At 43.7% G+C, this 13,355-nt stretch overlaps 1 protein-coding gene across 1 annotated transcript in view; it reads left to right on the top strand.

The window, feature by feature from the left end:
• hmcn2 (hemicentin 2) overlaps nucleotides 1-13,355 on the top strand; it is a 62,558-nt gene that overhangs the window by 22,928 nt on the left and 26,275 nt on the right. Inside the window, exons 23-33 of the mRNA XM_085787542.1 lie at nucleotides 3,315-3,442; nucleotides 3,610-3,861; nucleotides 5,656-5,739; nucleotides 7,613-7,804; nucleotides 7,894-8,024; nucleotides 8,161-8,305; nucleotides 9,667-9,793; nucleotides 9,899-10,056; nucleotides 10,559-10,837; nucleotides 11,590-11,732; nucleotides 12,430-12,580. Of these exons, the coding sequence (XP_085643668.1) occupies nucleotides 3,315-3,442; nucleotides 3,610-3,861; nucleotides 5,656-5,739; nucleotides 7,613-7,804; nucleotides 7,894-8,024; nucleotides 8,161-8,305; nucleotides 9,667-9,793; nucleotides 9,899-10,056; nucleotides 10,559-10,837; nucleotides 11,590-11,732; nucleotides 12,430-12,580 (1,790 nt within the window). The remainder of the gene's footprint in view (nucleotides 1-3,314; nucleotides 3,443-3,609; nucleotides 3,862-5,655; nucleotides 5,740-7,612; nucleotides 7,805-7,893; nucleotides 8,025-8,160; nucleotides 8,306-9,666; nucleotides 9,794-9,898; nucleotides 10,057-10,558; nucleotides 10,838-11,589; nucleotides 11,733-12,429; nucleotides 12,581-13,355) is intronic.

Genomic DNA, 13,355 nt, shown 5'->3' on the forward strand with positions numbered 1-13,355 from the left:
GGGCCAGCGAGAGCGAAATGGTGGGGGTGGAGTGGGGGGTGCCAGGAAGAGGGGAGGAAAACGAACTGACAGGGGAAGAGATACAAGCCCTGTCTGCCTGATGTTGGGATTCCCTGGGGTGCCTGAGCAGTAAAACAACATGCTGACTCTTTACTAGTCCAGTCTGATGAGAATAACACATCTCTGTGAACTACCCCCACAGCAGCCATTGCTTTGCATATGCAGGAGCAGCGGAAACAGACTCATCCTCTCCAGCTACACTCTGTGGGTCAGAAGAAATGACCAGGGGGCACTGATTGTTGAAATAACTTAAATCAGTGGGCGGTAAAATTTCTGCCACAGACATGAATTTAGCTCAGTAGCAGAAATACAGAAGAGTGGGCGGGGGGGGGGGCACAGGGTCAGTGGACTTTTCAATCGAGACCAATTTGTCCCAGTTAAGTCTTTGTGTCAGACTGTGTACACAGATGACTTGACACCAATGTGTGGAGTGATGGATGGGGAGAGGGGTGGTTCATGTCCTGTGTGCTCCAGCTTGTGTCAGTCAGTTGTCACCGTGGCACTGCAGATATTCTTTTTCATTCAAAAATAACACCAAGCAAAACATGTGACAAAGACAAACAGAGGAAAAAGGAAAAAAAAACCTAACAAACAAACAGACAAGAAACAAAGCAAGACAAAACAAAAAACAATAAAAACGAAACAATCCCCTCACATTCTACACTCACACACACATTCACACATCCATGGAGAGAAGTTTACATGAAGTAAAAAAAATCCCCTCAAAAATAGAAAATTTAAATAAATATAAAAAAATAAAATTAAAAAACTAGATAATAATAATAACGATAATTCATACATTCACCAATTTTGCAGCCAAGATATTTCATCACAGGGCCCCAGGAGTCCTCCCATGTGCTTTGATTGGATTGTCCACTGTATCACAATTTCTCCATTATGTATAACTGAGACAAGTTCATGCAGCCAGTTTTGAAAAGATGGTGGATTTGATGTCTTCCATTCTGCAAGTATGAGTTTCTTGGCCAGCACTGTACCCATTGATAGTGCAGATTGGGTGTAGAAGGGAAGAGTTAAAGCAGAAGTAAGCGGAATATTTGTGTTAATATAAGTCTTAAATAGTTATATATTCCAACGGCAATCACTTATATAGAGTGTTTGGTCTGAAACGCGGGTCTGTCAGTCACTCTGCTCTGCTGTAAGCCGAGGAGAAAACTTTCCTTGTATCCTACAGCCTTTATCCAATGAGGAGAGAGAACGGCATAAAGGGGCGGTCCTCTCTGTGTGTGCAGCCAAGGGATTTGATTTGATTGATTTGATTTTATTAAGATCCCCATTAGCTACTACACCTGCGCATGAATGTGGTGACATAGGGACGAGGGCGGGGACTGCTAACTCCATCGGCTGACAGGAAGTTAGCCAAAATGACCGGATCGCTTACTTCTGCTTTAATGAGTCCACTGAAGATCCAAAAAGGGCTAAGTCTCTGTTAAATGAGCTGTGGAATACCTCAGAAAAAAAAGAAAAAATCTTTGACCAGAATGTACAGATGACTGGACAACTCCAAAATAAATGTAGCAACGTACCATTCTTTACTTTGCATTTGTCACAGGTTGGGGACAGAAGGATAGACTTCATGCAAAATAACCTTAGAATAAGCCGCGCTGCAGTCTGAGCGCAGATTGACCACTGCAGAGTCAGAATGTTGCTGCTTCTCCTTCGACTGTTTGAGGAGGTGGGGGAGCGACGTTACACCATATGTGCAGCTAAAATAGAGAGCTCTTTGTGCCTCCAGCCCATTTCCATTTACATGAACATGTTATTGTTATAATGTAGTTGCTTAGCAGACACTCTTATCCAAGATAAATCATAGAGCTGTGTGTTTACATCTGTGTATATGATGCATTTATACAGCTGGATAGCTTCTGGTGCTGTTCAGGTTACCTCACAGTCCTTTCAAGTGGCTGACCTACATTTAACTACTTTAACCTACACTCAACCTCTGCTGTTGTTTTTCCTGCAAAACATATTTTTAGAGACAAGGGTAGTGTGTGATACAGCCATCCATCCATCCATCCATCCATCCATCCATCCATCCATCCATCCATCCATCCATCCATCCATCCCCTCCATCCATCCATCCATCCATCCATCCGTCCACTTGTGTTTGTCACCCAAAAAACTGTTTAGTTTGGCATCAACTGCTTCCCACAGCGCCACCATCAGGCCAAGCTTTTGATTTTAAAGGATCTGTATAGTAGTAAGGCCACAGTTGCTGCAAAGATGATTGTTCCCAGCAGGAAGAAATGCATTGATTTTTTTTTTAGCCTATGACCTTTCCCATGTTGACATCAGCAGGTCAAACTTTGGCTACACTTTTACTCTATAATTACCCTGGACAATGGTAATTGTGAAAGTAACAACTCACTGGGGAGATTACAAGGCCCTGGCTGAGGCCCAAACTCCACTTAGTGCGTGCCTGTTAAGATAACTTCCATCTAAGACAGATCCGTTTGTCTTCATTGCAATTAAACAATACAGACACCAGGATACCATCAACAGCTTCACATTACATTTCAACTGTTGTCCCACACAGAAAGAACCTATAGGTTTTAATATAGGTTTGAATAGTGACATACATAAAATTGGCCGTTTTCATATTTACGCATATATATATGGTGCATATATGCACAACTGCATATAGGTTTCATATATTTTATGTATGTCACATATATTCAAACCTATATTAAAACCTATAGGTTCTTTCCATGTGGGGTATTTCTGTATTTTCTAGTGCTTGTTTTGTATTTAGGGTTCAGCAAACCACTTTTTAAGAGCATAAAGTACAAAACAGTGCACAAATGATCTGATTATTTTACATATTAATAACCCTGAGGTAGTAACTGTACTGGGAATATACAGTCTGAAGCTGTTCACAGGAAATGTTTTCATCCACTCTGCTTCTATTAAAAATAGCAACAGAAGTAAAACTGCATCTTGAAAGTTGTCCTTCACAGACACACAACTATCAAGGTTTATATCAAAATGTACATTAGAGATATATATACAGTAATACTGGCTGCCCAATACTATTAACACTGAGCAGCCTTTGTAAACATCTTACTATTTATATGCTCATATAGATGCATGCCTCAGAATGAAAGCAGGGCACTGGAGGAAAATATTGCTTCAAAACAGGGACACCTGCCAAAACACAGCGGCTGTATATCTCCAGTGACTCATGAAGTGTTGTGTTTTCTCCATCCCTTTGCCCTTGACCCCTAACCACTCCCCAGGTTCACTGTTTTGCCTTCAGGCTCTCTGAAGATCACTGATGTGCGCCTGATTGATAGTAAACTGTACACCTGCACTGCAGAGAACCCAGCAGGCAACGTGTCCATAGGCTACAATTTACACATCCAAGGTAATTCTGTGGGGCCTCGCCAGGAAGTTGAGCTCATTACAAGTCTTACAGCTCGAGTTTCAAAATGCTGTGAATATGTCGCTTCTACCATTATGCAAAACATGTGAGATATGTAAATGAATAGTTGTGTAACAGATGTATTTAGTGTATTTTGTTGTTGTTCTCAGCTAAGCCCAGAATTCAGACAGCACCCTCCCTCCTGAAAGCCCTGATCGGCCAGACAGTGACTCTGCCGTGTGTGGTCCAGGGAGAGCCAACCCCCGAGGTCAGCTGGTTTCATAATGGACTTCCTGTTGGGGTCAAGAACACTTCACCCTTCAGGATCCAGCAGGTCAGCCTTGCTGACCAGGGCACCTACCAGTGTGTGGCCAAGAACAGCGCTGGACAGGAGACCTTAGAGATCAAGCTGGAAATTCTTGGTGAATCAGTTCTTTACATCTTGATTGTTCATGCTCATAACAAATCTCTGCAATATTGTCATTTAAAGGGACAACAAGGAGTTTTGGAAAAGCGAAGCATTTTCACACTACATTTATGAGCCTTCGCGCACCGTGAAATTCTTTGACCGGCGCAAGACAGACTCATGTTTTCATTCATCAACAATGAAAGTCAGAGGTTCGAAGACGATCAGATACCGTCGTAGTTCCGACCATAAACGGCGATTCGGCGGCGTTATTCTCATGACTCGCCGCGAAACCGAGAGTAAACCACTAATAATAACAAAATAACGATAGAGACAAAACGATATATTTATCGAAAATGGGCCCATTAACAAGTGTGGGTAGCGGAGATTCATCCACATTAACGTGAGACTTTTTTATAACCAAATAGAAACTCCTCGTTGTCCCTTTAACTCTCTGAATCTAGTCTATATATAACGCTTTCTAAGATCAGTTTAAAAAAAACATTTTGTACCTCTGCCCATATGATGATTTATATACACTGACAGTTTCCCAGTTTTGCATTCTTTTGAGGTACAGTGGCTTCATGCTGCTGGGAGAATGACCCACTTATACTAGAAAAGAACAGGTTGATGCAGAGTGTCGCCCAACTGTCACAAAGGAAGCAGACAAATATATCTGTGTACATTTACACACAACTCCACAAGAAGACATTCATTGTGTTGCACTGGGTTGTTCACAGTTAGTGAATACGTGTCAGAAACAGTTTTGTCATGAATGTAAAAGGAGAGCTGGAGAGTGGAGATGGTCAACCACAGTGGAAACTCAGAGTGAATGTCAGATTGTGAGTTTTTGAAAGCTAAAAAATGGCTGCTAAAAAAAGCAGTCCCTTAAACCTGAACAACTTGTTTAAGTTGAGAGTTTAGACTGTTACAGCCACCACAGGTCAAACCTTCTTGCTATAGGTGTGCTGCAGGGCTCTATCATGGGTCCATTACTGTTTATGTTACAACATAAATAACATTCTTCCTAATCAGAATGTCCGTATCCACTTAAATGCAAATGATTAATAAGCCCCTACTTCCAGTCTAAACCAGACCTTCTTCAGTCCTCCTCCTTCCTTCCTGATGTTCCAACTTAATTATAGACTTAAAATGTGAGTAACATCACGTGCATGGGTTGAACTGAACACTGCACTCAAGGTTGATTAGTTTTTATAACCCTTGAAGATTTTAAATCTTTACCATCTGATGTTCTTTACGACGCTTGTAATTACTTCTGTTATTTCTATTCTTGTCTCAACTGTTGGTTGTCTGGTTTAACACGTGTTGTTGTTGCTGTTTGTTTGGTGATTGTGTGTGTGTGTGTCCAGCTATAAATGTTGTTTGTTTTCAGGTCTCCCCTGAAACAGAGATTGTGATCTCAAAGTCTCTACTGTAACTGATGAAATATAGTTACTCAGCGACTATGGGTATTAGATGCTGATTCAGTTCCTCTCTAGCCCCCCATGGGTCAGCTTCCTGGTCAAGGAGGTGGTTGTAGCAAGCCTGAGTGTAATATTAATCAGAGGTTTAGGACACAGAAGTGAGAAACCAAGAGTCTTGTCTTGTGAGCAGAAATAAGAATAATTTCCGTGATCACAGAGATGATCTGTTTTACTGATGCTCAGCCCAGGCTTGGATCCCCTGAGGGCTTTTCCTCACTAAACTACTGTGTATGACCAACAGTCTTCACATTCAGTTTACTACCCACTGCATCAACTGCCCCTGTACTCTGATCCAGCACTAAACATGTTTTTTTCTGTCCTCACAGAGGCCCCCTCCTTTGCAGAACCTGGAGATGCCATCATGGAAAGAGTAGCCAACAGCAAGGTCGTCATCCCTTGCCCTGCTGAAGGTATGAAAAGATTTAGATGATTCAGCCATTGAAAATATAAAAAGATGTGGTGTTCAGAAAAAGGTTAGATTTACTGACTTTTTTTAAGTGGATGTCTTTTTTTTAAAAGGTTTGTTTTTATGAAATAGAAAAATAAAATTCAGGTTTAAATGTAGGACAGATCTGTGGATTTGTGCACCATCAAAGAGAAGTTTCACTGTCACTGTAGACTCTTAGCTGTCAAAGAAGGGGAAAACATCTTTTCCATCTCAAAAAGGTAAAGCTTCTTTTTATCACAGCACCCAGAGACACGCTGTTGTCTATATATTTTAACATTTCAGTGCAAACAAGGAGGCAAGAATGTGGAGAACTTGTTCTTTTATCAAAACACTCACTGAGTGTTGGTGTATATATCCGCCAATGCACTGATGGATACTTTACCCTCTGACAAGCCCATGCAAACAGGTATTGTTTGTGTGGAGTTGTGCCATGGTAACAAGCTCGGAGAGAGAAGGTGAGGACTTTGCGTAATGTGTGGAGCAACAGCTGGAACATCAGTCTGCCTGCTGCCTCAGTGAGCCACATCTGCTTTCCTCAGCATCAAGGCCTGCTGGGAGAGGAATCCTAATTACAGGCTGCTGCTGGCAGATAAAGGACAGAGATGTCTGAGGTGCACCATGAAGCACAGGAAGAGGAAGATGAAGCCACACTAGCCCTCTCTTTCCACAGGAGTCACACACCGGCAGGGAGACAGACTGTACCAGGCCTCAGAGGTGCTCACACAGAAGTGCCTGAAGCTCTTGACACCCCAGAGAGGGAGCTCACACAGAAATGCCTGATGCTCTTGACACCCCAGAGAGGCAGCTGGCTGTAGGAAACAAGGATCCTCCTCATTGTTCTCTTGAGATCTGTCTGTATGAGGGAGATAAAGCGCAGTCTCTGCCAGAAGGATATTATTAATTCACCAACAAGCGCGAGCATTGCATTTGATAGAGGTAATTATTTGAGAAACACATGGAAGAGATAATCCCCAACTTCGTCAGCCCCAGTAAAATAAAATCAAAGTCTGCTAATGAGATCTGTTAACATCTAAAACAGAACATCTGTACGCATTTCCTCCTCCTAGCAATGAGATAATGAATTTACTTCAGAGCTCTTTAACTGTAAACATGTGTTCAGAAAGGCAACAGATGATAACATCACCTTGCCTCCTCCTGCTTGGTATTTTCTGTATCATATTGATTTTTCTCTAGCTCATCTTTGGTGTTTGTGTATGTAACACCTCTGGAAATAGACAGTCAGCGCCATGGCATTTGGATCACTCAGCTGCACCGCTCTGTCATTGCAACCTGCTGCTCTGTCCTTGTCCTGAGAGTCTGTCGCGTTAAGTGCAAAATCCTCCACCTCCTCTTTTCCCCCCCATTCCACCTTCCTCACCGTGACCATTTCCAGCTCTTTTACACCCAGTAATCCACAGAACACATCTGTTTCAGGCTCCTGAGTGCCTTTGAACTGCTAGTTCAACCACTCCTATTCTCACTGCTGGAGACTCTAACCTCAGTGTTGGTAATAAATCTTCACTGTAGTATTTTAAATCTTACGTCTTACATCTCTCCAGCATACAGTGTATTACATTTTTATGTGTCTCTCTGACCTTGAAATCTTAAGCTCGCAGCCTACAAGGACTCTAACCATTCTGGCATGGTCTCCCCCGCTGTCCTGCTGTCCAACAGATAAATGTAGAGCTGGCTTTTTCTAGTCTGGGCGGCCTGCCCATTAACTTCTCCTGTAGGGAAGCAGAGGCGTGGAAGTATCTTTTCTTTTTGTCAGACGTGATCAATAAAGTCCCCCATATACTCGCTAAGAAACTTTTTCTTGTCCCCGGCACCTGCAGGCTCACCTCGCCCCAAGGTACGCTGGTTCAAAAACGGCCTGGAGATACACCCTGAGCAGTCCGAGTTTTCTGTGTCGAGGGATGGAGCTCTCGTAATTAGCACAGCGTCTGCCAGCCACAGTGGCGACTTCAAGTGCATGGCAACTAATGAGGCGGGCTCTGTGGAGAGGAAGACCAGGCTGAAAGTTAATGGTGAGAGTTTAATTTTATTTTCCGTTACGTTAACAAAATGCATAGTGCATAACGGCAACACTAATCATCCCTTTCTTTCTGTACTTCAGTTCCTCCAGAGATCCAAGATGACAACCAGCCACTGAACCTCACTGTCACCTTGAAGCAGCCTCTCACTCTGGGCTGTGACGCCTTTGGGATCCCCTCACCGACAATCACCTGGACTAAAGATGGTCATCCTGTGAGTTTGTCACCTCTAGTCCCTTCACTGTGTGGCTTGTTGATATTGTCCCCAGGCGTACAATGCCACCAAGTGGCTATCCTATTAATTACAATATGGCACAGAGGATGCACTGAACAGTTGTGTGTGTGTCCAGGTGAACAGTCCGGGGGTGTACCTGCAGAACGGGAACCGGCTGCTCAGGATCTACAGAGTTCAGCCTGACCATGCAGGACAGTTTGCCTGCACAGCTCAAAACTCAGCTGGAGAGGCCAGGAGAGAGTATAACATAGTGGTGCAAGGTGAGTTCAAGAAAGCAGCTTTCAAACTGGTATTTAAGTGAAGTAAGAAGAGAGTGGAATAAAAGGCAGATGTAATACCTTCTAGATTAAAGGTACAATATGTAAGAAATCTAAAGCAACTGGCTGTAAAATCGTCCTAATATGTCACAGAGACTCAGGAATCATATTCATATAACATACTGAACTCACCAACAACAATCCTACAGCCAAGATATTCGCATTATTTATTTTTTTTTGCAGACCGCAAATCATGTTTATGTTTTGAATTTCTATGGTTGGCATGTGTCGCCACCCAGCGCTTTCTCCCTGTCACAGCGTCTGTGGCATTTCAGACTCCGGGTTGCCAGTTAGCTTCCACTGAGCTGCAACTACGGCTGGGAGATAAAATGAGATCGAGAAAAAAAGATTGTGTTCTATTATCGGTTATTATGGTCATATTTCTTTGATATCACATGGTAGAAATAAGCGGCTTGTAGCTCTGTTAATACACAGCTTGCTGTTGTGAGCATATAGCCTAGTTAGTTTGAGCTGCTGCTAACACTAAAGCTAAAGGGAAGAATTACAAAGTGAAAGTTAGAAAAGAGGGAGGAAATGTGGCGAAATGGAGCCGATGGTAAATGAAGTGATTGTGAACGTGTGGAGCGGTTCATGAGTCCGGCCCGGTCAGGTCGCCTGTCTCCGGTCGTCATGTTTTATGATCCGACGTCAGAAAGTGGAGGAGAAACGGAGCGGCTCGCGTCGTTTATTCTGCGGTAAGACGTCTCAATAACTTGCAGATCACCTGAGTGACGTGAACTCTGCTCGTAGTTACTGTGAGTCAATAAAAGAGAGCAATAAAACAGTGAGGTTGTTGATGAATATTTAGCTTTTTACTCTGCTTTGAGACTGACTGAGTGAGCAGAGCGGAGGTTAGCGCGTCGCTGTCTGGCAACCTAGAGTCTGGTGGGTAGGGGAGGGGGGACAACGCGCTGCTGTGTTTTGAATTTGACTGCAGCAACATTTTTGGCCACATTCTTACATTTTGTACCTTTAAGTAGAGAATTAAAAAGGATATTTTTCTTGTCATCGCTGGATTTATAATCCTGAAACTTCCATCTAAAGCTTTCAGAGGACTTAAATTCTTTAGTTAAACTCAATGAAGTACATTTCCTGATCGCTGTTATACCTCCCAATCTATTCTATATAGTCTAATAAGATTAATGTCAATGTGATTATTAATAACCTAAATAATATCTCTCTGTGATCTAGATGTTTTTTTTTCTCACAACAGTGACATTGAATCTGAATGAATCATGATCTCGTTCAGCGTTTTGAGTAGTCAGATATTTCTCAATGGAAACTATTTCTGGTGTGTTTCCCAGCTCCACCAGTGATTTCAGGAACGTCCCGGCTACAGGAGCAAACAGTGGTGCTGGGCCAGGAGGTGGAGTTTCAGTGCAGAGTGAGCGGACAGCCTCCGCCCAGAGTGGAATGGAGCCGTGATGGAGAGTAAGCATCGCTCCAGCAGACTATATTGATGTGGCATTCAGCAGCACACACAGGATGCACTACCCATGGCATTGATTTGATCCTTCCATTCCTTCCTCTCCGCAGGGTTCTGTCCCGTGACGGAGACCCCCATGTAGAGTTTCTGGAGGACGGCCAGGTGCTGAAGGTGAAGTCGGTGCGACTGAGGGACCAGGGGCTTTACCAGTGTCTGGCCAGTAACAACGCAGGAACTCAGATGCGCCAGTTCAGACTGACAGTTCAAGGTCTCTTTTTTACTCCTGACTCTATCTGACACATGTGCCACACACTCTCAGCCACTCTGACCTGAATTCAGCTTATTCACTCTTGTATTTCCTCTCTACATACAACATCAAAGACACAGAGACAAGAAAATGCAGAGTTCTCAGAGTACCGAGTTGATTTCTTTTCCAAAAGTGCTGTGGTAGCGATATTCTTCCAAGAAATGCCTGAGCATATTTCTGTCACGTAAACACCCAGCCTTTACAGCATGTTAATGTGACTTACACCACACTGCTGGCTTAGAGCACATACTGAATTCCCCCTGTGCAGGGCTGTAGAGATTTCTGTATCGCTTAAGAGCATGTGCTCTAATTTCCCAAACTACTGAACAGTGCACTTCTGTTTTAGAGGTTTTTCCTGCACAAAACGGGTCAATTCTCTGTGGATCTATTCATTCTGTGCTTTGAGCCAGTAAAAATCACACTGGCTGTCGAACATAAATGTATTGTTGGTGTTTCTCTCCAGCTCCCCCCACCATCAAGGGCCCCAGTGAGACCTCCGAGGTGTCAGTGGTGCTGGGTTTCCCCACAGTCCTTCCTTGTGATGTGGAGGGTTCGCCCACGCCCAGCATCACCTGGCTAAAGGACAACCAGCCCATAGTGTCCAGTTCCCAGCTGACTTACACCCGTGGCGGACAGGCCCTAAGACTGGGCTCGGCCCGGGGAGACAGCACCGGCCTCTACACATGCAGAGCCACAAATCCAGCCGGCACGGCCACCAAACACTATTCTCTCAGTGTTCTGGGTAAGAGACATCTGCACCACTCATGAATTTAAAGGGATAGTTCACCCAAAATTGAAATTTCACTCATTATCTACTCACTCTCATGTGGACTAAGGGCTGGGAGAAGTTTCAGAGTCCTCCGTGGCTTCTCTGAGTTACAGGGGGTCTTGGCGTAGCAGTGCATGTCCATATAACGGTTGCAAATGGATACCAACTGTCTTCGTAACAAAAAGACACACCAAAAAACATCCGAATACCTCCATGCTGCTGGTATGTAATGTCCGTCTTGTATTGAAGTCCCGAAATGCGAAATTGTCCCGAAAAAAAAAAGTCTATATTTCAAGCTTGTTTGTAGCAGAAGCTTCTCTTCCCGGTTCGTCAAATTTGGACGAACCAGGGTCTGTCCTCTTCCCAGTTTGTCCAAATTTGACGAACCGGGAAGAGGAGCTTCGAGAAGCTTCCACTACAAAACAAGCTTGAAATATAGACAAGAGGGACATTACATACGAGCAGTATGGAGGTATTTGGATGTTTTTTAGTGTGTCTTTTTGTTACGAAGACAGTTGGTATCCATTTGCAACCGTTATATGGACATGCACTGCTACGCCGAGACCCCCTGTAACTCAGAGAAGCCACGGAGGACTCTGAAACTTCTCCCAGCCCTTAGTCCACATGAGGGTGAGTAGATAATGAGTGAAATTTCAATTTTGGGTGAACTATCACTTTAAGCGGCTGAGACAGAATGTTGAAGATTCTTTTTCCCTTCTCACCAGTCCCACCACAGATAGAGGGTGACTCTACATCTTTGACGTTTGGCGGTCAGGGGGAGAAAGTACGGATCAATGGGAGTTTAACTCTCTCCTGTCTGGCCAAAGGTTTCCCTGAGCCCAAGGTTAAATGGTTCAAAGATGGACAGGTTGGTGTGTCGTCCTTACAGGCTCTGCATCTGTCAAACTACATCCGTCTGTTTGTGCTTTCAAAGGTTACTTCAGTGGAGCAAGTGCTACCCTCTATCGGCCTCTACTGGCGACTAGAAAAAATTACAACAATCTGAACAGAACATCCTTCTGCTCCAACCACCTCCACTCTCCAGATTGTGTGTGATGAGTAAGCCTCTTAATTATAGCAGAGCTACAGAAGAAGAACCCGGTGATTAAATATCACAATGTAAAAACAGTTCTGTCCTATTTCTTGTTTTTGCTTCAACTCCAGTATTAGCCCAGACACCTTCATTTTTTTTTCTCTGCGTGCCTTTTCTGCATCTTCTGCAGGGCCTACTATAATGAGCAGTAGAAAATGCTGATGAGGTGGATTCATGTAAGATTAGATTTTTGTCTAAATGAGCCTCGGGGTATTATTTTATTGTTTAAATTCTCTAAAAACACACTACAGGCTGGGAATCGTGTGTTTTAGAAGTCAAACACTGAAGCACCTGCCAGAGGTTTTGTTGACGCAGTAGCGGTGATTATCTAATCTGTCAACCCCATCACTGACATCTTCACCGATGTTTGAACTAAGACAGGGGATGTTAATGTCTCTTGAAGAAACAAGAGTTTGCTACAGGCCATATGTCACCTAATATTGTGTCGACTGATTGTTTTCATTGTCTTTAGTTGCTGAGTGGAAACTCTCATGCTGGCATTCAAGAGAGCGGCTACTTCCTTCACATAGAAAATGCCATGCTGTCCCACGAGGGCCAGTACACCTGCGTAGTCACCAACACTGCAGGAGAGGACAAGAGAGACTTTCATGTCACCATTCAGGGTGAGTTTGATAAAAATCTGTATTTTTATCTCCATGAGATTTTCCTCACTGCAGACATATGGATTTTAAAGGGACATTGTGTAACTTCTCCTGCTATCTATTCACGAAAATCGATTATTTGGTTCAAAAGTATGTTTTTCATAAATCAGTAATCCCCCCCATCAACAAACTGAAGTTTTCCTTTCAGCTCTGAATTAGCCGTTCATATCATTCATATCTACATGGAGCGGGTAAGCTCGGTGCTGGCTGCCATGTGGTGTCGCCATGTTTTTACGTTCAGTGGCAGCGTGACGGTAGGAAACCACGGAAACTCAGCGGAGACACCGGAGCTGTCGGCTCAGGTCGAGGTGGCGTCTGTGAAAAGTCACCGCGGTAACGCAGTTAGGAGGAATGGAGCGTTACACTGATGCTGCATTCACCTGCAGTCGGGCAGATGGCCGTCGGTAACAAACCAGATGTCGTTTTAGTCACAGAAGTCCAGAGAAAGCCGGTAAAACATGGGTCGCGTAACAATACGACATTGCCATGACAACATATTGTCACGTGTATTGTTTTGCCTCGTGCTGACGGACCACTTGTTTACATAGAGGCTCGTTTATGCCGTTACGTGCAGCGGCTGTCATCTGTCTGCTGTCTGCCCAATTTCACGTGAATGCAGCATGAAAAATACGATTGAGTTGCTTGCGATATACAACCGCAACACTAGATGGGAAGAATTCCCACACAATGTACCTTTAAGCTACTTTGAAATCTGGTGTTGATCTGTATTTTTTAC

This window comes from Trachurus japonicus, chromosome 9 (genome assembly GCF_045865225.1).
Source record: "Trachurus japonicus isolate A0001 chromosome 9, Traja_1.0".
Lineage (NCBI taxonomy): Eukaryota > Metazoa > Chordata > Actinopteri > Carangiformes > Carangidae > Trachurus > Trachurus japonicus.